Below are 27,549 nucleotides of genomic sequence, written 5' to 3' on the forward strand. Positions count from 1 at the left end.
ATAGTGTGAAAAATGACTTTAAAAGATTAAAAAAAAAAAGGTGGGCATTTGGCATCATGGTTAAGCCATGCCTTGGGACACCCACATCCCATAGCAGAGGGCCTGGGCTTGAGTTGAAACACCGCTTCCAATTCCAGCTTCCTCTTAATGAACACCCTGGGAGGCAGCAGGTGACAGCTCAAATACTTGGGTCTCTGCCATTCAAGTGGCAGACTGGAACTGAGTCTGTGGATTCCAGGCCTTTGAGAAGTAAACCTGAAGATGGGAGGTGTCTATCAGCCTCTCAAATAAAGTAAAATTTTTGAAAAAACTAGCACGAGCACTATATTTATTCCTTCTACTGGAAACAGAAATATTGATTACATTGATTTCATCATTATACATGATATTTATATATTGAATTGTCAATGTATCCCATAAATATGTACAACTATTCTGTACAACCATTATGTCAATTAAAATTTAAAGTAAACAATAAAGGGGCCAGCATTGTAATTTGGGGGTTAAGTCACTGACTGAGACACCAACAAGCCATATGGGCACTGGTTCGTGTCCCAGCTATTCCACTTCTGATCCAGCTCCCTGCTAATGGCCTGAGAAAAGCAGCAAAGGATGGCCAGTGTTGGGGCCTCTGCTCCCACCTGGAAAACCTGGATGAAGCTCTTGTCTGGCCTAGGCCTGGCCCACTGCTGCCTGTTGTGGCCGTCTGGGGAGTGAACCAGCAGATGGAAGATTCTCTCTCTCTCTCTCTCTCTCTCTCTCTCTAACTCTGATTTTCAAAATAAATAAATAAATCTACCAAAAAATAGACAAAAACACATGAGAATTTGGGGAGAAAAAAGAAAATATGCCTTATGATAAAATGTGTTTCAGGGTTAGATTGCAGGGAATTCCACAGAGCTAATCCCTGAAAGATGGCCAGCTTCCTCATTGTTAGCTATGCGTTGAAGTCTTGCATCATTGTGGAGAGCTGCATTTTTTCCTTTGATGCCCTGCTTCTCAGGGAACTTGTTCACATTCATTTCTTCTTGGAATTCTGCCATGGATATATCCTGGCATGAGCCTTTGCTACTGAATTCCACCATCTGTGTAGTGCTTCTGTGTGTATGTGGAAACTCATCTTCATACACGTGTATTTGTAGACCATCGAGTTGGTGGAATTCATGCTGGGGGCTGCACAGCAACACCATTTGTAGGTGTCTCCTTAGAGTCGCTGCTGTGGCACAGCAGGTTAAGTGACCATCATCCGGTCCCAGCTGCTTCACTTCCAAGCCATCTCTCTGCTAACACACCTGGGAAAGCAGTGGAGCATGGCCCAAGTCCTCAGGCCCCTGCACCCAAATAGGAGACCTGGAAGAAGCTCATGGCGTCTAGCTTCAACCTGGCCCAGCCTTGGCTGTTGCGCCATTTAGGGAGTGAAGCAGCAGATGGAAGATCTCTCTCTCTCTCTTTATCTCTTCTTCCCTCTCTGTAACCCTGCCATTCAAATACATAAATCATTTTTAAGTGTCTTTTTATCCTACAGTCACATTCCGGGCTTCTTAAAAAAATACCTCACAAATTCATTACAATTTCCTGGAATTTCATCAGCTGGAAGGAATGCCAATGCCAGTTGGTTAATTTTAATCTGAAGTTTTCATAGTTGCCATATCACATGCCCTGTTCCCACCCCAGAATTTGGCTTTCTACCCCTCTGACAGAGCATTTTCCCCACGGGAATTGCAGTTTTCTTGGGTCTTGTGCTTTAGAATGTCAAAATTCAGGATTTTAATCTTTCAGGATTGTGATATCCAGATAAGGCCACATTCTACAGACTGGGATTGAGACAAATCTGTGAATTTTAAGAATAGCAATGAGTTATCTCATACAGGTAGAGATAAACAAAGACCCAGAAAGGGCATTTCAGAATGGTAAACAAAATCAAATTTAATCTGGCCATATTTCTTCCTAGAAATACCTATAATTATGAAGACAAGAATATTTGAAAGGAAGTTGAGGTAAAAAGGCTAGAGGCAGGGGCCAGCACTGTGGTGCAGCAGGCAAGGCTACCGCCTGCAGTGCTGGCATCCCAAATGGGTGCCGGATTGAGTCGCAACTGCTCCACTTCTGATACAGCTCTCTGCTATGGCCTGGGAAAGCAGTAGAAGATGGTCCAAGTCCTTGGATCCCTGCAGTCGCATGGGAGACCCAGAAGAAGCTCCTGGCCCCTGGCTTTGGGTCAGCACAGCTCTGGCCTTTGCAGCCATCTGGAGAGTGAACCCGCAGATGGAGGACCTCTCTCTCTGTCTCTCTTTCTCTTTCTGTCTCTCCTTCTCTCTCTGTAACTCTGCATTTCAAATAAATCAATAAATCTAAAAAAAAAAAAACCCTAGAGGAAGATCATTCCCAGATCACCCTCCTTTTACATCTAGATAAGTTTGTGACAGAAAAATATGCTAACTTGGGGCCAGCACTGTGGTGCAGTGGGTTCACACCCTGGCCTGAAGTGCCAGCATCCCTTATGGGTGCCAGTTCTAGTCCCGGCTGCTCCTGTTCCAATCCAGCTCTCTGCTATGGCCTGGGAAAGCAGTAGAAGATGGCCCATGTCCTTGGGCCCCTGCACCCACCTGGGAGACCCAGAAGAATCTCCTGGCTCCTGTCTTCAGATCGGTGTAGCTCCGGCCAGAGCGGCCATCTGAGGAGTGAACCATGAGATGGAAGACCTCTCTCTCTCTGCATCTCCTCACTCTTTGTAACTCTGACTTTCAAATAAATAAATATTAAAAAAAAGAAAAATATGGCTGGTGCCATGGCTTAACAGGCTAATCCTGTGCCTTGCGGCACCGGCACACCAGGTTCTAGTCCCGCTTGGGGCGCTGGATTCTATCCCGGTTGCCCCTCTTCCAGGCCAGCTCTCTGCTGTGGCCCGGGAAGGCAGTGGAGGATGGCCCAAGTCCTTGGGCCCTGCACCCGCATGGGAGACCAGGAGAAGCACCTGGCTCCTGGCTTCGGATCAGTGTCATGCGCCAGCTGCAGTGGCCATTGGAGGGTGAACCAATGGAAAAGGAAGACCTTTCTCTCTGTGTCTCTCTCACTGTCCACTCTGCCTGTCAAAAAAAAAAAAAAAAAAGAAAAGAAAAGAAAAAAGAAAAAGGAAAATGTGCTACATTAAGGACAGAGATCCTACATAATTTTTTAAAAAAATTAATTAATTTTCTATGCCATTTCCAATTTAACACCAGGTTTTTTTTTTCATTTTCAATTATCTTTATATACAGAAGATCGATTCAGTATATAATTTAAAGACCTCATCAGTTTGTACCCACACAGAGACACAAAGTGCAAAAATACTGTTTCAGTACTAGTTATAGCATCACTGCACATTAGATTAACACATTAAGGACAGATCCCACATGGGATGTAAGTACACAGTGTCTTCTGTTGCTGACTTAACAATTTGACACTCCTGTTCATGGAATCTCCCTAGGCTCTAGTCATGAGTTGCCAGGGCTATGGAAGCCTTTAGAGTTCGCTGACTTTGATCTTATTCCAATAGGGTCATAGTCAAAGTGGAAGTTCTCTCCTCCCTTCAGAGAAAGGTACTTCCTTCTTTGATGGCCCCGTTCTTTCCACTGGGATCTCACTCACAGAGATCTTTCATTTAGGTCTTCTTTTTTTTTTCTTTTCCATGGTATCTTGGCTTTTCATGCCTACAATACTCTCATGGGCTCTTCATCCAGATCCCAATGCCTTAAGGGCTGATTCTGAGGCCAGAGTGTTGCTTAGGACATCTGCCATTCTATGAGTCTGCTGTGTATCCCATTTACCATGTTGGATCTTTCTCCCTTTTTGATTTTATCAGTTAGTATTAGCAGACACTAGTCTTATTTGTGTGATCCCTTTGACTCTTAGACCTATCAGAGCCATCAATTGTGAACTGAAATTGATCACTTGGACTAGTGAGATGGCATTGGTACATGCCACCTTGATGGGATTGTATTGGAATCCCTTGGCACATTTCTAACTCCACCATTTGGGGCAAGTCCGATTGAGCATGTCCCAAATTGTACATCTCCTCCCTCTCTTTTTCCACTCTTAAATTTAACAGGGATCACTTTTCAGTTAAAATTTAAACACCTAAGAATAATTGTGTGTTAATTACAGAGTTCAACCACTAGTACTAGAACAACAACAACAACAACTAATACTAAAAAGGATAAAGTATTACATTGTACATCTAGAGTTAGGACAAGAGCTGATCAGGTAAATGCTTCTTACAGTCTCCATTTCACTTCAAGAGGTTTCCCCTTTGGTGCTCAGTTAGTTGTCACCAATCAGGGAAAACAAATGATATTTGTCTCTTTGGGACTGGCTTAATTCACTCAGCATGATGTTTTCCAGATTCCTCCATCCTGTTGCAAATGGCTGGGTTTTGTTGTTTCTTACTGCTGTATAGTATTCTGTACAGTACATGTCCCATAATTTCTTTATCCAGTGTACTGTTGATGGGCATTTGGGTTGGTTCCAGGTCTTAGCTATTGTGAATTGAGCTGCAATAAACATTAATGTGCAGATGGCTTTTTTGTTTGCCAATTTAATTTCCTTTGGGTAAACTCCAAGGAGTGGGATGGCTGGGTTGTATGGTAGGGTTATGTTCAGGTTTCTGAGGAATCTCCAGACTGACTTCCATAGTGGCTTAACCAGTTTGCATTCCCACCAACAGTGGGTTAGTGTCCCTTTTTCCCCACATCCTCTCCAGCATCTATTGTTGGTGGATAGCTGAATGTGAGCCATTCTAACCGGGGTGAGGTGAAACCTCATTGTGGTTTTGATTTGCATTTCTCTGATTGCTAGTGATCTTGAACATTTTTTCATGTGTCTGTTGGCCATTTGGATTTCTTCTATGGAAAAATGTTTATTGAGGTCCTTGGCCCATCTCTTAAGTGGATTGTTTGTTTTGTTGTTGTGGATTTTCTTGATTTCTTTGTAGATTCTGGTTATCAACCCTTTATCTGTAGTATAGTTTGCAAATATTTTTTCCCATTCTGTCGGCTGCATCTTCACTTTCCTGTTTCTGTTCTTTAGGCACAGGTGAGTGGAATTGAGGGTAGTTGAAATCTGGCCTCTGTGAGTATTCGTTTGATCTACCCCTGGGACCACACAAAGAGTTTATGCAGCCCTCAATGTGTTCTCAAGTTTCACCAAAGTTCCAAAGTTACTGAGTTTGTGTACTCCTTGGTGGTGCTTTACATATGTAAAATGGCGCCTGCTCTTTGTTTTGCTTGGTGAGTGAAGAGAGAGGCCTCTGCATTTCCCCCCCAATGTCTCGGGTTTCTGAGGTTTTTGTCTTCCCTCCCGTTGGTTCCCGCGCTGGCGAGATTCTGCAGCTCGGCTCCCGCAGTTGAGTTTCCATGCGGTGGTCTCCTGTAGGTCCTCTGTGTCACATCCACTAGATCCGGAGGCGTGTACTCTGCAGTTTTTTTCTTGAGTCTTTTCCTGAGGCTGCAGTAATTCCACTTTTATGAAACTTTATTTTCCCAAACTATCGGCGCACGTCCTCACTATCCGCCATCTTGGCTCCGCCCCCCGAGGGTGGACACTTCTAATACAGTGGTTAAGAAGTCAGTTGGAATAGGTACCTGCATCCCCTGTCAAGGTGCCTGTATTCAAGTCCCATCTCAGCTCCCAATTCTGGCTTCCTGCTATTGTGCATCTTGGGAGACAGCAGTTGATTGCTCAAGAACTTGGGTCCCTGCCACCCACCTGGGAGACAGATTGGGTTCTGGACTCCTGGCTTCTGCCTGGACCATCCCTGCCTGTAATAGGTTATTTGGGGAGTGAACCAGAAGATGAAAGTGCTCTCTATTTCTATTGCACTGTGTCTCCTCTGTCTCTCTGCTTTCCAAATAAATGATAAAAATGTTTTTTAAATGGATGAAATTCCCTGTAGAGAAGAATGAATGCAGAGCAATGCGGTAGGAGGAACCAGGCCATTATTCCTAGTGAGAGGAATCAGGAGCCACCTCATCAGTGCAGCTCTAGGCTACTCCTAGCAGCCAGCAACTAACCAGGGTGTCAAGGAGAGGCCAGGAGCTCAGCAGGCAGCAGCAACAAGGGGATCATCTAAGCCCTGGAGCCTTCATTCCTGAGGGGCCCAGGCTGCCATCATGTCCTTGACCCCTTTGTTTCTGGGAAAGGTGTATGTAAGGGTGTGAGGTGTGGGGAGAGGATCATGGAAGAGAGTGGGTGACAGCTCAGACCGGGAGCTTCTCATCATTTGATCTCCACCCTCTCCCTCAGCCATCCCGTTAAGGCAATCAAACTCAGGGGCTTGTTCAACATAAAATGGTCACTTATCTCTCTTTCCCACTGAAATGACCCTAGTCTCAGCCCCCAACATCTCTTTCCTGGGTTAGGAAAACTTCTAGGTTCCTGGAGCCCCCTCTGTCTCACTAGCCCTGGATTGGCACAGAAGGAGAGATCATCAAGAAGCCGTGTTCTCTACGTTTGCAATCTATAAATCTCTGAAAACTAAAAACTTTACCAAGTTTTAATAACAGTCACTTATGACAAAACTTGACTAGAACGTATGTCAGACTAATGCAAGTCTTTATATCTGCTCTTAATATGAATGCCATTACATTTCACTGCAGAAATATTGATGCTTGTTGTGGTCCATTGCCCCAGGCTAGGATTAAAGACCCAGAGCTGTGGCTGAAGCTTTGGTTGAAAGTTTCATCGGATCATGTATTTAAATCACTGAGTTCATAAAAGGCAGGAACCTTGGGAAGCCACTCCCCTTCACAGCAGACCAGTGCAGAAGGCAGCTGGTCTCCTCAGCAGCTCCACATTCTGTCCAGTGTTATCCAGCTTGAAGTTCGACCAAGAAAGAGGTAAGCTTCCAGAATGGAAGAGTGATTTAACTTGTGTTCTGGTGTGTATGCATGTCTATGTAGGCCGTTATTGGGGGAAAGAAGCCTATATACAAAAATATGGGAGTCTCCCAGAAAAGGGGTATGGTCTTTCATGATAATTACTCATACCTAAGGGATTGATGCTGTGGGCTCTGTGGTTCTGGCCTGAATTTATTTTTTTAAAGTTTATTTATTTATTTATTTGAAAGGCAGAGAGAGAGAGAGAGGAAATCTTTCACCTACTGGTTCACTCCCAATGGCCGTAAAATGGCTGCCCTAGTCTGGAAAGAAGCCAGGAGCCTAGAATTCCATCCATGTCGCCACAGGGGTGGCAGGAGCCCAAGCGCCTGGGTCATCTTCCGTTGCCTTGCAGGCTCATTAGCAGGGAGCTGGGTCCAATGTGGAGTAGCAGGGCCAACACCGAGGCTTACTAGGTGAATCCTCCACCTGCGGCACCAGCATCAGATATGGACACCGGGTTCTAGTCCCAGCTGCTCCTCTTCCAGTCCAGCTCTGTGTTGTGGCCTGGGAAGGCAGTGGAGGATGGCCCAAGTGCTTGGGCACCTGCATTCGTGTGGGAGACCAGGAGGAAGCACCTGTCTCCTGGCTTGGGATCGGCACAGCACTGGCCTTGGCAGCCATTTGGGGGGTGAACCAAAGGAAGGAAGACCTTTTTCTCTGTCTCTCTCTCACTGTCTAACTCTATATGCCAAATAAATTAAAAAAAAAAAAGAAGTGGAGTAGCTTAACTTGAACTTGTATTCCAGTAAAGGATGTCATCATTTTGGCAGCAGCATAAACTGCTGTATCACAATGCCAGTCCTGGTCCTGGCATTGATTGAAAGAGACTTCTCCTGGGAAAGCCTCTTGGTGTGGCTGTGTTGTCTTGTTAATTTTATGTTCCCAGCAGTTTATTTCCATTGCATTTTATGTAAGTGTTGGTCCACAGCAGATTGGAATGGGGTAGGGATGAAATTTAAAATGTGCCAACTACAGTTTTCCTTTATCCATGAGTGATCTATACCGAGACCCTCAGTAGATGCCTGTAACCTCAGTCAGTACTGAATCCTGTATGCAGTGTGCTTCATTTTTACCATACATCTTAGTTTAGTATTTTTTTCCTTACGTTGAGAACTTTCACCTTTTTGCTCAAAGGAAGCACTTTGCGACTGCTTTTTGGAATAGCTGAATTTCTATCATTACTATTATTGTAACTTGGGAAATTATTAAATAAAATAAGGGTTACTTGGATACAAGCACTGTGATTCCATGATGGTAGAGATGATTAACCAAGATGGTATTAAGTAATTAATGTGAGTAGTGTATACAGAGGGGACACATTGTACAAAATTATTTCTGGGAAGGAGAGAGTAGGACAGCCCAAGATTTCATCACACTCCTCAGAAGGGCACAAGATTTAAAACTCAAATGGCTCATATCTGGAATTTTCTTTGTAAAGATTTGTTTATTTATTTGAAAGTCAGAGTTACACAGAGAGGAGAGGCAGAGAGAGAGATACAGAGAGAGGGAGGCTTCCATCCAAAGTTTACTCCCCAGTTGGCCGAAACAGCTGGAGATCTGCTGATCTGAAGCCAGGAGTCAGGAGCTTCTTCCAGGTCTCCCACAGGGATACAGAGGCCCAAGGACTTGGGCCATCCCCCATTGCCCTCCCAGGCCACAGCAGAGAGCTGGATCAGAAGTTGAGTTTCCGGGACTTGAACCTGTGCCCATATGGGGTGCCAGTACTGCAGGCAGCAGCCTTACCCACTAAGCCATAGTGTTGCCACCCCCCATGAGTTTTTTACAAATTTATTTGAAAGGCTTAGTTAGAGAGAGACAGAGCTTCCAGCCACTAATTCACTCTCCAAAAGGTCAAAACAACCTGGGTGGGGCTGGGTGGGCCAGGGCCTGGAAAAGAGGTGGAGCAGGTAAATAAGATTGGAATGTCAAGTCTATTCAAAACTGACAAGATTACCGTGAGCAGAAAACAACAATTAGCAAAACAATTAGGTCTTTGTGTGCCCATACATCATTCCCACCACACCCTTTGTTTAAAGATTTCTTCATTCTTTATTTATTGATCACACTGATAGGTCTAAGAGTCAAAGGGATCACACAAACAAGACTAGTGTCTGCTAATACTAACTGATAGAATCAAAAAGGGAGAGAACGATCCAACATGGGAAGCAGGATACACAGCAGACTCATAGAATGGCAGATGTCCTAAATAGCACTCTGGCCTCAGAATCAGCCCTTAAGGCATTTGGATCTGGCTGAAGAGCCCATGAGAGTATTTTAGGCATGGAAAGCCAAGACACTCTGGAAAAAAAAAAGAAGACCTAAATGAAAAATCTCAGCGAGTGAGATCCCTTTGGAAAGAATAGGGCCATCAAAGAAGGAGGTATCTTTCTCTGAAGGGAGGAGAGAACTTCCACTTTTTAAAAATTTTTTTTTATTTTTATTTTTTCAATTTTTGACAGGCAGAGTGGACAGTAGAGGGAGACAGAGAAAGGTCTTTTTTTTACCATTGGTTCACCCTCCAATGGTAGCCGCGGTAGGCTCGCTGTGGCCGGCGTACCGCACTGATCCGATGGCAGGAGCCTGGTACTTATCCTGGTCTCCCATGGGGTGCAGGGCCCAAGCACTTGGGCCATCCTCCACTGCCCTTCTGGGCCACAGCAGAGAGCTGGACTGGAAGAGGAGCAACAGGGACTAGAACCCAGTGCCTATATGGGATGCCAATGCCACAGGTGGAGGAGTAACCTAGTGAGCCACAGTGCCGGCCCCTTGATTTATTCTTAAATATTGATGTTTAATGCTAATGTAAGTGGAAAAGCCTTTTAAAAATATTTTTCAGATGCTTATGATAACAATAATACAAAACTCAGTTTATTTATTGGCCTGTATTTGGGTACTTTGCTACATTCACTTAGGTTACTAAATGATGGACATTTTTGTGTGAACAAAATCAGGACTTCCATAAATAATCCCATAATATGTGATATTTTCCTTCCTTGTTTCACTGGTTAAGGGACAGTCCAGAAACTTTTAACATTTTTGTTGTACTTGTTTTGTAGAAACTTTTTCACATCAAGGTGGTTTCTTTATATTTCTAGTTCATTAAATGCCTTTTTCAGGAATGAGTGCTCATATTCACTTAATTTAATATATATACCGAGATGTAACATTGTTATATTCTCTCAGTGTAATTAATTGATCTTTGAACTTTAACCCAATAATCTTCAATTTTGAAAATGAACACCACTTGTTTACAATGTATTGTTTTCTTTAAATTTGATTTGCAAGTATTATGCTTTGGATTATTTGAATGCACTTGTAAAGTTTTGTCTTCAGCGAAGTCCTTAATTCATTAGCCAAAATGGGTAATATTCCCTCTTTTTCTGTGTTCTGGGGGACTGTATAATTTCTTTAGTATCTGGTAGAATTCATCCATGAAGCCATCTGAGTCTGACACTTTGACTGACTTGTTTATCTTTAACTGTCTCAGTGGTGCAACTAATTGCATATATCTCTTCTATTTATTGCAGTGTTTAGACATCCACCAACTGTTGAAACATTTTCAGAGACACAAGAAGGGCTGAATAGTTAAGTCGGAGTCTGAGAACTCTTCACTAAAAATGGCTTTAGATCTTAGAACTTCCTTGAAAAGGAAACCATCCAGGAATGATCTTAATCCAGACAACCCAGAGTTGACAACAACCCAAGAATCTGCTCCTCAGACAGGAGAGACCTCTGAGGGCTTGAGCATAGTCGACACATTTCGGTACAACAGTAACTCAAGTCCAAGGCAGGAGCTGCAAAGGCTCTTTGAGTCTTTTTGCTCGTGGCTGCAGCCCGAAAAGCACAGCAAGGAAGAAATTATCTCTCAACTGGTTTTTGAGCAATTTATGATGAGTGGCCACCCCAGGGACAAGCCCACGTTGAAGAAGAAATGGGAAGCAAGAGGCAGAAACCTGGAGAAACTAATGGAAGACCTAAATGACGACTGCACAAAGCCACCTGTCTTAGTAAGTCAAGGGATCTGAGCCCTGGGGGAGGGGACAGGGAGGCAAGAGTCAGGTGGAACCACCTGGAAGTAGAGACAGTTATTGTAGACCCCCTTATTAGTCAGAGTACTCTCCCACCACTCTTCTTCACCAAGGAGAATTTCCACGGGTTTAAGGAGGAAAGAAAAAAAAAAGCAAAAAGTTCTGTATTTGTTCTGCAGGACATACAGGAGCCAAACATGGAGCTAATTTTGTTTGGTACAGTGGCAAGGGACTCTGAGAAATTAATATTTGAGCTAAGAACTCAAGGATGAGGAAGAAAAGCCTTAAAAACTGGTTATTTTCCTCAAAAAGGCTTATTGTGATTTTTATCTGGAAAGATATTAAATCACAGTGAATCCTCATTCTTTTTTAAGTTGTTTTTAAGAGATTTATTTATTTATTAGAAAGGCAGAGAGAGAGAGAGAGCGAGCGAGCAACAGTTTCTATCTGCTAGTTCACTCCCTAAATGGCCACAAAGGTAGAGATGGGCCAGGCTGAAGCCAGGAGCCAAGAGCTTCTTCCTTGTCTTCCACATGGGTGCAGGGACCCAAGGACTTGGGCCATCTTCTGCTGTTTTCACAGGCTCACTAGCAGGGACTCAAACTGGCACCCACATAGGATGCTGGCACTGCAGGTGGAGGCTTAATTTAGACCACAGTGCCAACCCCGAATACTCATTCTTGTATCTCATACTTTAAAACCACTAAAATTCACTCATAACTTCCAAACCAATACCCAAAGCATGTTGTCATCTGCAAACTTGTGTAGCATGGCAAAAAGAAATTTTTTTTGTCATCTGCTGAGCACATTCCAGATGGTGATGAACAAGTCTACATTCTGTTTCAGCTCTCAATTATTTCATGCATTTTCACACTTGTGCTTTTTGTTGGTAATTTAAAATAATGTGTGTGCAGTGCTTAAGTGCTGTTTCTACTATTCCTAAAAGCAAGAAGATAGTATATCTTATGAACTCAATTCATAGATTAGATAGTCTTCCTTTAGGCATGAGTTATCAATGTTTTTGGCCATTAATACAGTGTTAATTAATCGAGAAAACATATATTAAATATTCATAAACACTTTCGACATATACACACATAAAGTTAAGCTGTTGGAGAAAATATTGAGGCCATAAGCTCCCAGGATACTAACACTGTATTTTCCTAGAAGCAGTGATTCAGTACATGCAAACTCAGTGTCCACAGTGACTGTAGAACCTAGCAATAAGTTGGCAATAACAAGAATAACGCCATCAGAAACGAGGGAAAGACAAGGAGATGAGCTCGAGTTGAGGGTCTTGTGAAATCCTGCCGAGGGCTGGACTCCCAGAAGGCCTCTTGTCCTACAACAGCTGCAGACTCAATGGTGATCTGACTTTGTTTACAGGTCCATGTCTACATGCAGGGACAGGAAGCCCTTTTTTCAGAGGATATGCCTCTAAAAGACGTCATCTTTTACCTGAAGAGACAGCTGTCAGCAGGAACCCCCACAGGAGACAACATGAGGACACCCTTATGTACTGGCCATGGCACTTCCATGGCAACAGCACAAGGTGAGTGAGGGGAATCTGCACACCAGAGAAGTGTTCCAGTGAGCCCTTTCCTGCGTGCAGCTTCATTGAGTGATTTCTCTGTTTTTGCAGATGAAGAAGATGGCTGCAACGCTTCTTCAAAAACTACTCAAGGAAATGACACTCTTACTGAACAGAGCGATCAAATCGTTTCCCTAGTCATTATCCAGGATGAGGACAGTCCCAGCAGTTCTGAAGAGGGACATGTTTCTCTCAGTAACACACACAGTTCTAGAAGTGCAGAGCAAGGCATCCCGGGGTCCCAGGAAGGATGCCTAGAGGGGCCCTCTGAGCAACACGGCCCCATGGAGGTGAGGACAGGGCCCTTACCCAGTCCAGATGCATCCTCACCTGAGCCTGCCCCTACCAATCAGAGTAGTGAGGGAAACTCCACAAGTGGGGGACATCAAGAAAGGTCCCACAATGCCTCAAAATCATATGAATGTGAGGAGTGCTCCAAGGTCTTTAGGTATTCCAGCCACTTGATAGCTCACCAGAGAAGACACAAAAATGAGAGGCCATTCGTTTGTGCCGAGTGTCACAAAGGTTTCTTCCAGACTTCAGACCTGCGTGTGCATCAGGTGATTCACCAAAGAGAGAAGCCTTTCATATGCAGCACTTGTGAAAAGCCGTTCAGCCACAAAACCAACCTGAAGGCTCATGAAAGAATTCACACAGGTGAGAAGCCCTACACGTGTTCCTTGTGCCACCAAAGCTATCGCCAGTCATCCACATACCACCGCCACCTGAGGATGCACCAAAGGAATGCCCTCCAAAATGCTCGCTCCACTCCAGAAGCCTCCTCAGCTCTTCCCTGATGTAACGTGTGTGTTTCCATACTATTTAGAATCTATTTAGAAGACACTGGGAAAATGATATAGAAGATTTTGTGAGAACTCAGAAAGTCTCTGGAGCTTGCTCTGGCTCTTCTCGGTGTCTGCACTTAGACGCAGGTGTTAGAAGTGAGTCAGGGAGGCGAGCATTGTTGCCAGAGCTGAGACCGGGCGGCCAGAGCCCGCAGGGATGAACTTCCAGTTGCTCGAGTCTTTTGGGCGGAACTATCCAGAGGAAGCTGATGGAACGTTGGATTGTATCAGCATGGCTCTGACGTGCACCTTTAACAGTGGGGCACAGAGCTCACAGTTGGCTGTAACAATGGCCACATTGGCACGTGTGATTTCTTGACGAGATCATTTGTAAAATGATTAGTGCACAATCCATCCTGGCTGTTCTTTTACTGGAGCTGAGAGGTCATAAGCTCGTCAGTGCTTCCACCCATCATGTATCACAGTGGGATGTTCTTTCAGGCTACTGCAACCAGAGGTGTCAAATCCCTTCGCCCATCTTAAAAGTCCAGTGTCATCCACAAGATCAGAACAAGGTTCTCATGTGTCCCATGAAATCTGCTCCTGTCGTGTTGACCCTTTCAGATTCCAAACATGTCGTTCTGGCAGTAGACGATGACTCCGACTTGAACGTGGTGGCACCTCTTGATAGGCGAGGAGAGTATATCTGTACAGGAAATGCAGAAGGCAAGATGTTGCTCTTAAAAGCAGATTATCAAGATCTTGTTGCTTCCTTCAGAATAACCACTGGAACAAGCAGTCCCACAGTCATAAGGTCAATTGAGTTTGCCCGGAAGGGGAGTTGCTTTTTAGTTAACACAGTAGATCGAATGATCAGAGTTGATTATGACAAAGAAATCTTAACCTGTGGGAGAGATGGGGAGCCTGAGCCCACACAGAAACTGCAGGACTTGGTGAACACAACCCCCTGGAAGAAGTGTTGTTTCTCAGTGGATGGGGAATACACTGTGGTGGGTTCTGCCTGGCAGCATGCCCTGTACATCTGGGAGAAGATCGGCACCCTGGTGAGGATTCTCCATGGGAGGAGAGGAGAACTTCTCTTGGATGTGGCTTGGCATCCTGTTGGACCCATCATAGCATCCATTTCTGGTGGAGTGGTATCTATCTGGACACAAAATCAAGTCAAAATTGGAGTGCATTTGCACCAGATTTCAAGGAGTCGGATGAAAATGTCAAGTATGAGGAGAGGGAATCGGAGTTTGATATTGAAGATGAAGACAAGAGTGAACCTGAACAGATGGGCTGACGCTGCAGCAGATGAGGACATAGATGTCACCAGTGTGGACCCCATTGCTGCCTTCTGTAGCAGTGATGAAGATGTTTGAATGAAGAAGTGAATTATGGAAGAATATACGTCCCCACCTTCCTTTTTAAGTATTAAGTCCAAATTGGCTCTCAGGAAAGAGGATTTGTGAAGATATCAAATAGGGGATTTTGTCTCGTTTAAATCTTAAAGCTTAGTGTATTACTAGAGTAGAGATGCCTGTATTTTGCTCATGCAACTGTGCTGTGCCCAGGATCCTTTTGCCATGTCATTTTCTATCTCCTGTTTGCTTTCTCTCCTCAATGCATGTCCCCTGGTGACTTGTCTGTATCTGAAGTTTTGTAGCCTAAGAGAACTTGTGTTGTATATTCTTCTTCATTTTTTAAAAACTTTTATTTAATGAATATAAATCTCCAATATACAGCTTATGGATTACAATGGCTTCCCCCTCCCATAACTTCACTCCCACCCGCAACCCTCCCCTCTCCAGCTCCCTCCCCCCTTCCATTCACATCAAGGTTGATTTTCAATTCTTTATATGCAGAAGATCAATTTAGTATACATTAAGTAAAGATTTCAACAGTTTTCACCCACATAGAAACACAAATTGAAACATGCTGTTTGAGTACTAGTTATAGCATTAAATCACAATGTACAGCACATTAAGGACAGAGATCCCACATGAGGAGGAGTTGCACAGTGACTCCTGTTGTTTTCCCAACAAATTGACACTCTAGTTTATGTCGCCAGTAACCAACGTAGGCTATCTTCATGAGTTGCCAAGGCTATGGAATCCTTCCAAGTTCGCCGACTCTGATCATATTTAGACAACGTCATAAAAGACAGGGTGAGGATAGTAACCAATGAGCCTAAGAGTGACATTAACCACGTCTGAACAATTATACAGCATTAAGTGGGGAAGAGGACCATCAGTACACACAGATTGGGAGTAGAGCCATTAGAGGTAGAGTAGAGGTTATGATTACAAAGGAATGAGGCCCAAGTGCACTAGACAGGTTCTAGAACAAAGGACAGAGTCATTATTAGAGGAGCTAAGAAAGGTGCTGTCTAAGCTACAATTAAGTTTTCTGATTGAGAGGCAAATAGAACCTGACAGAAGGAGCTTGATAATAATCTGTTGGGCTTTAGGCCTTGTAAGTTAAGAGTCCCAGACCTATCTATCTCTTCACATGGGGTACATCCTAAGGGAATGTGAACCTCCTAGGGGAAGGCACTCTGTTGACTTTCATTACTTGGCTGGCCTGGGAGGAGAGCTGGCCAGGTAAAGGCAGGGGGCATCTCTAACAAGAAATTGACAGTTCTGCCTGCAGTGTTGCTGACCCTACTTGGCCGTCCCCTCAGCTGCAGTGGTCACTTTGGAAGTTGGGCTGAGTGAAGGGCTTTTCAGCTTAGAGCCAATAAGATCTGTGGCTCTTTGACTCCAGGGCAGGTCCATTTCCAGTGATCCAACTCTTGGCAGAGCTGCCAGGGCTCTTCACAAGCTGACTTCTGCTGAAGCCCAGGCTTACCACATTGAAAGCCACTGCAGTGGACTGGCCTGTACAGAACAGCCATTAATAGGCCTGCCACCCATTGCTTCTGATGCCTAGCTTTCTTTTCCTCCTGGTTTTTGTTAAAGCAGACCAGAGGATGCTAGTCAAGGGAGTGCCCAAGTCCCATCTCCAATCTTCGGTGGCCTGAACTACAAGTCTAAAGTCACAGGGATGTTCTGTAGTAGTTTTTCTAAGGTAGACAATGCCCATGAGGAAAATTAAATTCTCACTTTAAAACTTTCTTTCCCTTTGGTCTGAAAGGGAGGTTTTTTCTACTTACTGTATACTTCGCTGATGGCGAAGTAAATCTAGCTATGAGATTATAACTTAAGCTCTTATTTTGGCTATGCTATTACAGAAAAATGTTAGCCATCTCTTTTATAAGGTCTAAAGATTAAATTGTGCATCCTACAGATTCCTTCATAATAGAATTAGTTTCCTACCTTGAGGAGAATAGAGAAATGAAAGAACAAGTTGGGCTTAGAATAGAGAAATGAGGGAGCAAGTCCTAGATCGCTTGCTGACAGTAGCAATATTACATGAATACTTAGCAAACAGTTTCAACCATTAGATAACAACTTAAGAAAACATTTACCAGAAGGCCCAATGCCTTCTAGAAATTTTAAGAATCATGTATTTGGAAACACCTCTTAAATATCTAACATGGTGTAGTTTGTTTAACCAGTAAACTTAAGCACAACCATATAAAATATTTTTAGTTTCTTTCTACCAGCAAGTATAAAACATATGATGCAGAGATTCAGGTCACACAAATTAAAATGCATCTTTGATTAATTTTAGCAGCTTAGATATATGGACAATCTTATCTATAAGCCAATTAAAATAAAACTCTTAATAAAATTTTCCTATGTGGACGTAAATATGTACACACATATAACATAACATAATAGACCAATATAGCAATTTTAATAATAACTTTTAAAATCTTTAACTCTTTTTCGTACATTGCCATTTGATTTGAATTGCTTTTTGGTTTTAGTAACCTCAGTTCACCATACTTTCTCTCAGTTGGTACTGTTAATACATTATTGGCTTCATCTGTTTACAGAGCCATCCCAAAGTACTGAATACAGTGGAAGTGGCTGGAAAAAGTCCATAGGAACCTATAGGAGGACAGCTAAACACAGAACCAACAATGCTTTAGTTTTATGAGCAGCAAATCATATATAACTGTGGAGGACAAAAGACTTTAAGTTGCCATGTTTAAAATTGTAAACTCATCAACCAACAAGAGGCACTTGCTTACTTCACAGTATTTTTGAAAGCACCTGTAGGATTTTACAAGTATTTAACCCTTTAGGCCTCTGGGACTTTCTCATTAAGATAACTATCATGTCTAGTAACACAAGATCATTAGACTTTTTAATTCTCAAACATTTGTATTAATAGCATTTTCCATTATAGAAACTTAAAATTTAGTACCACAACACATCTTGACAGTACGTCTAATATAATCCAAATAGCCTGATTAGTTGGTGTCTCCATAAGATGAGAGACATAGGTACTTCGATTTTTTCAGTTGGGCCTAAACTGGAAAAACCAAAGTCCAGGATTTACTGGAAATTTTAGAGTCCAGATTGTTTGAAACTTTGATTTTTTGAATGCCTGTCAAGAATGCCAAGAAGGCTCAAAATCCAAAATATCTGGTTGAAATAAGATTCCTTAAAATCATGACATAACATAGAACAAATTTGATCATTGTTACAAGGTGATTATTCAACTCTTTGATAATAAGCACATATTTAAATAACCCATAGCTCTGAATAAAAATTCAGCTGTTTTTGAACAATTGGAATTTAACAGACATCAAGACAACATAATAGATTAACACATTGCTTGAACAGAGCATCAGATTTTAATTCTATGTCAAAGAGAAATTGAGCTTCCTATGATCTTCTGCTGTGAGGTTTCCTTCCTTTACCTTCCTTCATATTGATGACCGTGTTTGTGTGTTTCTGTGTGTAACACATCTTTAAGCATCTTTTGCAGGGCAGGGCGAGTGGCAACAAATGCTTTCAATTTCTGTTTGCTATGTAAAGTCTTATTTCACCTTCATTCACAAATGAGAGCTTTGCAGGATATAATATTCTGGGCTGGCAGTTTTTCTCTTTTAGTACCTGGGTATGTCTCACCATTCCCTCCTAGCTTGTAGGGTTTCTGCTGAGAAGTCTGCTGTGAGTCTAATTGGAGATCCTCTGAGAGTAATCTGACGTTTCTCTCTTGCACCTTTTAGAATCTTTTCTTTATGTTTCACTGTGGTGAGTTTGATTACAACATGTCGTGGTGACGATCTCTTTTGGTCATATTTATTAGGGGTTCTATGAGATTCCTGTACTAGGATGTCTCTCTCCTTCTCCAAACCTGGGGAATTTTCTGCTAGTATCTCACTGAAAATGCCTTCTAGTCCTTTCTCCCTCTCCATGCCTTCAGGAACTCCAGAACCCAATTGTTAGGTTTTTTAATAGTATCCTGTAGATCCTGATAATATTTTTTAGATTTCTAATTTCCTCTTCTTTTCTTTGTTTTGCCTGTTTCCTTTCCTGTTCTCTGTCTTCTAAGTCTGATATTCTCTCTTCTGCTTCACCCATTCTGTTTTGAAGGCTCTCTAATGTGTTTGTCATTTGATCTATTGAATTCCTCATTTCATTATGGTTTCTCGTCACTATCAGAGTTTCTTGTTCTACTAGTTGTTTTATTTCATTTTGATTCCTCCTTAATATTTCATTTTCACAAGAGATTTTCTATCTTGTCCATCAAGGATTTCTGTAGTTCAAGAATTTGTTTTTGAGAACTTCTTAATGTTCTTATCAATTTTTGAGATCTGCTTCTTGCATTTCTTCTATCTCATCATCTTCATAATCTTGAATTGGGGTGTCTTTTTCATTTGGGGGTGTCATAGTGTCTTCCTTGTTCTTGTTACCTTGGTTTTTGCATTTGTTGTTTGGCATGTTGGAGATATTTGGTTTCTTCACTGTGGTGTTTTTTCTTTTTATACTATTTCTCTATATTAAGTGTACTGTCTGCTTTCAGTGGAGCCTTAGAGGCTTGAGATGGGTGTGGCCTGAGAGCTGTGTTTGGTTCCTTGGTGTTGAGGGTGTGTCAAAAGTGACACTGCCAGGTTAGGCGTGGTAAATCTCTTTCTTTCTTTCTTTCTTTCTTTCTTTCTTTCTTTCTTTCTTTCTTTCTTTGATTCAAAAGGGAAGTAATTCCACACAGCTGAGCGGAATTGGAGGTAGTTAGCAGGCGAATGATATACCACAGGTGTCAGAGATTGGAAGCTCTTTCCCAAGGACCACACAGGGAATCTCTGCTGACCTTGGTGTGGGCTCCTATTCTCCTGCAGTCTCCCACTGGGTTGCCAAGTTAGATCCTAATCTCCTGGTATTTCACCCCCCAGAGTCAGGTTTTTCTGCTAGGCTCAGGGCCGGTGCAGATCTGAGGTCGCCCTGCTTATGACGTATGTCCAAAATGGCGCCTGCTCTTTGTCTTGCTTGCCTTTGAGGGGTGAGCAGAGAGAGAGAAACTCGTGTCCATATCGGTCACTTTTTTTTTCCCTCTCTCTCTTCTAGTTAGCCTGGTGAACTTTTCCCCACAGAGTTTCAAGCCTCGTTCCCTCTAGTCTCCTCTTTCCGCTTTCCCGCTAGTGTCTCGGGCTATTGAGGTTCGGCTCACCTTGCGTTCCAGCACTGGTTTGTTGAGTCTGCCACTGGTGTCCCGAACTTGGGCTCCCACGCTCTCCACGCAGGTCCACTGTGAATCATTAGTTCCAGAAGAGGTTCCTCTGCTGTTTGTTCCCCTACTCTTCCTTGAATCTGCAGTATCTCCACTTTTATTAAACTGTCTCTTCCCGGACTATTGGTGTGCTCCCTTCCTATTCCGCCAGCTTGCCGCTCCCCCCCCCCTTTTTTTTTCATGATTTGTCAGCCTTTATTAACCACGAGTGAAGCCAAGCCCTAGGGTTTCCTTTTAAAAAACCCAACCTTGTTTGTGGCAAACAATGATTTAATCTTAATGATTTTTAATTATATGTTAATACCACAGAGCAAGAATTGATTGCTTTCTAATCACTTATTCTGAGATTAAAATACAAGTGTAAAACAGTTTAAAATGATTCATCTCAATGATTTAAAAAATAATTCAAATTGAAAGACATTTCAAACACTATGTTAGAACTCAAGACCCAACGAAGACCTTAAAACATTTTTACCATTGATGTAGCACAATAATGCTGAATTTGATTTATTACAATTACAATGATCTTTAAAAAAAACAATGAGAAATCTACCCTTTGCTCCAATTGGGCTGAGTGATTTTTCTGCAAATCCCCCATGAGGTCAGTGACAGTTTTTTCCTTTTTTTTAAGTATAAAGATAGCCCTGCACTATGTAAAAGGAAACCAATGGGAAGGCTGCTTCCCATAAAATAGACATTAGAATCATTGAGGAACGTCAGCAGTCAAGACAGGAGGAACAAGAGGTAATCGTAGTGAAAAACCAAAACAACTTGTATCTTGGCAAGATTGGTTTACAAGTGCATGTCAAGAACAAAAATTCCATCAGCCAACTAAAAACAAAAGATGAAAGGTGACATTCATGGGTCTTTTTCTTTTTTCTCTGTGCAAAATGCTCTTTCAGTTTTTCTAAATGAGAGGACTGTCACTGTGACACGACATGAAATGCTGTGTGTCCAGGGTGCTGCTGGGTGCCACTGGCACCTCTCACTGACTACACCATCATGAACAGAGAGTCTGGGCAAGCAAAGGAGGAACGTAACTTGTCCTTGCTAGAGAACCATCTGTTGCTACTTTGCTGCTGAATTTGCTCACTAAACTGCTCAAAGAAAAACTCTACTCTGGTCTGAGAACCCATAGCAATTCTATATGACGATATTGACTAAGAGGACAGAATACAGGAACCATTCCTTCTGAGAAGAGTGGATGGGATAAGCTAGGGGCCAAAAAGAAGGAGACCACTTCAGATTGGACCTCAGGGTTTCCAGAAATTTGCTCTACCATCCCCAAACAGCAGCAAAGCCAGAAAAGAGGGCATGCAGCCCTAACCAATATAAGAGAACAACATAAAACAGTTAATTGAGGGATCTCTTCCCAATCCATGCTCCTTCCTATGGGGACCAACCATCAGTGCAAGGCTTGCCTGATATTACGTGGACACCACAGCCCTGAGTTGAATTCGACCTGCCACCTTCGGTTCCTCATGCTTCAGTGAGAACTGGAACGCTGTCAGGTCCTGGCACTGTGTAATGGCTATGTCCTGTCTTACTCACACTGGTCTCTTTAAAGTCTCCCTTCCTCAAGCTAGAACCCAGCCTCCTCACGGTCTAGACTGATGATCCATATGTCAATCAGTAGTTAGAACAGGAGAACTTAAACCTGACAAATTCTACTCTGAAAAGCAACAAGAAGGGTTCTGTGAAGGGAAAGACCAGACCTGGATGTGTGAGGAGGTTGGATGAGAAGGCCCATGGCTTGCAAGCCTACAGGAGTGACTCTGGCACGGAATTCATGGCAACCCTAATTAATGCTGGTATGGGGGATGGGGAGGGACATCTGCTCAGTGTTCAAACAGCTTCCTCACAAGGTCTGGGGCTGGACCCTGGTGTCACTCCTGAAGCCCAGTGAAGCTGCTACTTTTACAAGAAACGTGTGGTTCTTGTCTGCTTTCTGAATGTATTCGATAATAAAGCTATGCGATAGGAAAGCAGAACCTTAGGAAAATGTGGGATCACCACATGGGCCCTCCCAGGACTAGCTGCCTGTTTTGGGGCACTAGTTATAATCTTTCATGACTCTGAGAGCTGCAATGTAGGCTACCGAGGGCAGTCTGAACGCAGTCTTTCTGTTTTCACGTCATGGAGCACAAGAAAGAGTAAGGGATTATCAAGGTGTGGTGGGCAACCCACTCCTGAAATTTCTTGGCCACACAGTCCCTGGTAAAAGCAGAGAGTAGATTGTGTGGACAACGGAAGGTAACTGACTGGGCTCCATCACTATCCACAACAGGAATGACCCAAGCTCCAGCATGTAATCTCTTAGGGATTTATTGAGTTATACAAGTTAAACAGAAACAGAAAATCATATAGGAAAGGGCTTCATGATTTAATATAAATTTGGCTACAATATTTGATATATCTATATGTAAATCTTATACTTCTCCTAGGAGTCCCTGTAGCATCTGATTTTAAGTCATTCTGAAGAAAGAAAATTCACATACCAACTAATTAGGATAACCCATCATAATTCTACCTGATATAATTGAAAGTTTAAAAAGCTTTAGATACAAGCTAAATTAACTTCTCCTGGGATTAACAATTAGAAACCCAACTATCTCAACATCTTAATCAGAAAAACTTTAATTCTCTGAAATTATAAATGATGCCAATTTTTAAAAATAATAGAATTCATCTTTAAGATGAATGTCTGGGTGAGCTGACAAACTCCATATATATGAATATGTCTAAGGAGAATTCCATAGAGAACTTAAAAAGATCTTTTGACAATTTAAAAACTGAAGGCTGTTGAAGCTTTGCGACAATCGTAGAGCAGAAGGTAAGGGCTCACTGCAGTACAGCCTCTCGCCACCATACTGCCATCAGTGGGCAGGGCAACGGGATACACGAAATGGCAGGAGTTGCCCAGGGTTAGACAAAGTAATGGCACCTCCAGACCCTGGCTCTTTATAAGTGGACAGCAATTCATTCATGCAAACTGCACAGAGGTTAAACGGAACAGAACAAAACAAAAACCTACTAAACATAGTAGAAAACAAAAAACCCTAACCCAGAAAACCTTTCCTGGCTCTCTACTACCAGTAAAATGTGCTGAACCCAAATTTTCTGTTCCACCATGGGACCCACTTACCTATGAGTGCTCTGGGAGCTGGCCTGATGGGCCCTGGGCATCTCTGTGGGTTCAGAGGCAGCTGGGGTGTGTGCAGCTGTCAGCACACAGGGCAGTGCCACTGGAGCACACACCTCACTCACATCTGCTGCCGTCCTCTACAGTAAAACTCCCCAGGCTGCAATTGTGAACCAACGTCGGCTTTCTCAAAGGATGAATGAGAGCTACAGCATTTGCTCCCTTGAGAAAGACCGGCTGAGCACGCCTACAGTTACACAAAGGGTTTCTGCAGACCTTGTGACAACTTCCAAAAGTGACAGTAGCAGCAAGAGAGGAAAGGAGAATGTTTATACTTTGTATCAGGCACTTAAATTGTTGGAGAGACATGCCATTCTGAACCTACGATGTGAAAACTGGGTTGGAATAATCGTTACAAGTGGTCTAATAATGGGCTTTCAGAAGCAGAGTGGAGGTGTGGGTCGAACCTCTGTCCATCCTTTAGCACTGACTTTTCCAGTTTTCTAAATGCCCATAACCACAGCAAAGGCAGCGGTGGTGGCAACAGCAGGAACGGTTCTGTCGTGCCTGTTTTCCGTGTGTGTTCTGTGGCTGATCGGATGGTTTTGGTGTCACACTGAGAAGGCTCTAGCATGTGGCACACCTACTGCCCAGGGTCGATTAGATCCATGCTGGAGCCAAATATCTTCACCAGCTGTTCCCCATAGTGTGAGATGTTCCTCTTCATGATGTCCATGCAGGGCCCTAGAAGCCTTTCAAATGCTTGCACATCCATAACTAAGCATTTGACATCTCCAACTGCATAAGCCGAAGCAGCTCTGGGTTTGTTGGTGACCAGTGCAAGCTCTCCAAAGCACTGCCCCTTATGGCAGTGGGCAATCTCAACTCCCTGGTTCCCACCATCCTTGTTTGATTTAGTCTTGCTTTTAATCAAAATGCTCACTTCCCCAGATTCTATGATGTAAAAGCTATCAGCGTTTTCACCCTGAGTGATTATGCGTTCTCCATCCTTATAGACCTTCTCTCCGATGACATCCACAATCTTCATTCATTCCGATACCTCTAGTGATTTAAGGAGGGGCACAGACTCAATAAATGATTCAAACATCTGCCTTTTTTTTGTATTGTTTTTCACTATGATTCTTCTAAAAGTCACCCGGTCCAGTCCCCAAAGGGAGCCTTCAGAAGTAGCGACAATGGTAGCAGCTCTTGGGGTGTTGTACATCAGAGCTAGCTCTCCAAAACTGCCACGATTCTCATACTGACCAACAGAGCGTGTTTGATTATCTCTTGTTACCAAAATGTCGTAAGTTCCCCTTTCTATGACCTAAAAGTTGTCTCCATCATCTCCTTGATCAATGACATGTTCATCAACTTTGACTATCCTTTCAAACATGGTATCAAGAACCCGAGAAAGCTGATCCTGATCAAGATTTTTGAAAAGGAGAATATCTTTGCAAGATTCCTGAAGTCTGCATCTCTGTTCGTCAGTTTTAGGATGACTCACCCTTGGGTCAGTATCTTCTTCCTCCTCCTCAGGGCTATAGGCCTCGGCACAGACTGATACTCGTCTATTAAATCTGCTAGGAATCGGAACTTCAGGTCAGGTCGGCGTCTTCCTCGGTGTCGCTGTCGACGGCGACAGGGACCGGGCTGGGCCCCGGCTCGGCCACCGCTGAGGGAGGGCGGCGGACCGGAGGAAGGCTTGGACGCGGGCCTCGCGCAGGCGGCTGAAGTAGTCCTCGGCGAAGTCGACGAGGTCGGGCGGCTGCTGCCGCAGCACCTCCACCGTGCAGCCCCCAGCTACCAAAGCCGGCCTGCAGCCGCCGCCGCTGTCACCGGGCCCCTGGCGCCGCCGCCCTGGGGACCAACGGGCAGCCGAGCTGGACTGGCGGGGCAGGCGCCCAGGTTGTGATGCTCGCCCCAGCTTCCTCTTAATGAACACCTGGGAGGCAGCAGGGGACAGCTCAAAGACTTGGGTCTCTGCCATTCAAGTGGCAGACTGGAACTGAGTCTGTGCATTCCAGGCCTTTGAGAAGTAAACCTGAAGATGGGAGGTGTCTCTCAGCCTCTCAAATAAAGTAAAATTTTTGATTCCTTCTACTGGAAACAGAAATGTTGATTACATTGATTTCATCATTATACATGATATTTATATATTGAATTGTCAATGTATCCCATAAATATATACAACTATTCTGTGCAACCATTATGTCAATTAAAATTTAAAGTAAACAATAAAGGGGCCAGCATTGTAATTTGGGGTTAAGTCACCGATTGAGACACCAACAAGCCATATGGGCACTGGTTCGTGTCCCAGCTATTCCACTTCTGACCCAGCTCCCTGCTAATGGCCTGAGAAAAGCAGCAAAGGATGGCCAAAGTGTTGGGGCCTCTGCTGCCACCTGGAAAACCTGGATGAAGCTCTTGTCTGGCCTAGGCCTGGCCCACTGCTGCCTGTTGTGGCCGTCTGGGGAGTGAACCAGCAGATGGAAGATTCTCTCTCTCTCTCTCTCTCTCTCTAACTCTGATTTTCAAAATAAATAAATAAATCTACCAAAAAATAGACAAAAACACATGAGAATTTGGGGAGAAAAAAGAAAATATGCTTTATGATAAAATGTGTTTCAGTGTTAGATTACAGGGAATTCCACAGAACTAATCCCTGAAAGATGGCCAGCTTCCTCATTGTTAACTATGCTTTGAAGTCTTGCATCATTGTGGAGAGCTGCATTTTTTCCTTTGATGCTCTGCTTCTCAGGGAACTTGTTCACATTCATTTCTTCTTGGAATTCTGCCATGGATATATCCTGGCATGAGCCTTTGCTACTGAATTCCACCATCTGTGTAGTGCTTCTGTGTGTATGTGGAAACTCATCTTCATACACGTGTATTTGTAGACCATCGAGTTGGTGGAATTCATCCTGGGGGCTGCACAGCCACACCATTTGTAGGTGTCTCCTTAGAGTCGCTGCTGTGGCACAGCAGGTTAAGTGACCATCATCCGGTCCCAGCTGCTTCACTTCCAAGCCACCTCTCTGCTAACACACCTGGGAAAGCAGTGGAGCATGGCCCAAGTCCTCGGGCCCCTGCACCCAAATAGGAGACCTGGAAGAAGCTCATGGCGTCTAGCTTCAACCTGGCCCAGCCTTGGCTGTTGCGCCATTTAGGGAGTGAAGCAGCAGATGGAAGATCTCTCTCTCTCTCTCTTCTTCCCTCTCTGTAACCCTGCCATTCAAATACATAAATCATTTTTAAGTGTCTTTTTATCCTACAGTCACATTCCTGGCTTCTTCCAAAAATACCTCACAAATTCATTACAATTCCCTGGAATTTCATCAGCTGGAAGGAATGCCAATGCCAGTTGGATAATTTTAATCTGAAGTTTTCATAGTTGCCATATCACATGCCCTGTTCCCACCCCAGAATTTGGCTTTCTACCCCTCTGACAGAGCATTTTCCCCACGGGAATTGCAGTTTTCTTGGGTCTTGTGCTTTAGAATGTCAAAATTCAGGATTTTAATCTTTCAGGATTGTGATATCCAGAGTTTTAAGACTTTATGCATTTTTGATCTTTGGGGATTTCAATATTTGAGATTATGACATTTTGGATTGGGGCGGGCAGGTATTAAAATCAGCACCATTTCCAAATAAGGCCACATTCTACAGACTGGGATTGAGACAAATCTGTGAATTTTAAGAATAGCAATGAGTTATCTCATACAGATAAACAAAGACCCAGAAAGGGCATTTCAGAATGGTAAACAAAATCAAATTTAATCTGGCCATATTTCTTCCTAGAAATACCTATAATTATGAAGACAAGAATATTTGAAAGGAAGTTGAGGTAAAAAGGCTAGAGGCAGGGGCCAGCACTGTGGTGCAGCAGGCAAGGCTACCGCCTGCAGTGCTGGCATCCCAAATGGGTGCCGGATTGAGTCCCAGCTGCTCCACTTCTGATCCAGCTCTCTGCTATGGCCTGGGAAAGCAGTAGAAGATGCTCCAAGTCCTTGGATCCCTGCAGTCGCATGGGAGACCCAGAAGAAGCTCCTGGCCCCTGGCTTTGGGTCAGCACAGCTCTGGCCTTTGCAGCCATCTGGAGAGTGAACCCGCAGATGGAGGACCTCTCTCTCTGTCTCTCTTTCTCTTTCTGTCTCTCCTTCTCTCTCTGTAACTCTGCATTTAAAATAAATCAATAAATCTTAAAAAAAAACCCTAGAGGAAGATCATTCCCAGATCACCCTCCTTTTACATCTAGATAAGTTTGTGACAGAAAAATATGCTAACTTGGGGCCAGCACTGTGGTGCAGTGAGTTCACACCCTGGCCTGAAGTGCCAGCATCCCTTATGGGTGCCAGTTCTAGTCCCGGCTGCTCCTGTTCCAATCCAGCTCTCTGCTATGGCCTGGGAAAGCAGTAGAAGATGGCCCATGTCCTTGGGCCCCTGCACCCACCTGGAA

The 27,549-nt window shown here is 43.5% G+C and overlaps 1 protein-coding gene and 2 pseudogenes across 1 annotated transcript; 2 read left to right on the forward strand and 1 right to left on the reverse strand.

Moving 5' to 3' along the window:
* The first annotated feature begins 10,531 nt into the window (after window positions 1-10,531).
* On the forward strand, window positions 10,532-13,330 carry LOC133748624 (zinc finger and SCAN domain-containing protein 4-like). The gene is made up of 3 exons (XM_062177559.1): window positions 10,532-10,921; window positions 12,329-12,498; window positions 12,565-13,330. The coding sequence occupies exons 1-3, from the start codon at window positions 10,532-10,534 to the stop codon at window positions 13,328-13,330; spliced, it is 1,326 nt and encodes a 441-aa protein (XP_062033543.1).
* Window positions 13,331-13,535: 205 nt separating this feature from the next.
* LOC133748625 (retinoblastoma-binding protein 5-like) lies at window positions 13,536-14,703 on the forward strand (annotated as a pseudogene).
* An 8,908-nt stretch (window positions 14,704-23,611) lies between these two features.
* On the reverse strand, window positions 23,612-26,038 carry LOC133748626 (cAMP-dependent protein kinase type II-alpha regulatory subunit-like; annotated as a pseudogene).
* Between the last annotated feature and the right edge of the window lie 1,511 nt (window positions 26,039-27,549).

This window comes from Lepus europaeus, chromosome 19, assembly GCF_033115175.1.
Source record: "Lepus europaeus isolate LE1 chromosome 19, mLepTim1.pri, whole genome shotgun sequence".
Lineage (NCBI taxonomy): Eukaryota > Metazoa > Chordata > Mammalia > Lagomorpha > Leporidae > Lepus > Lepus europaeus.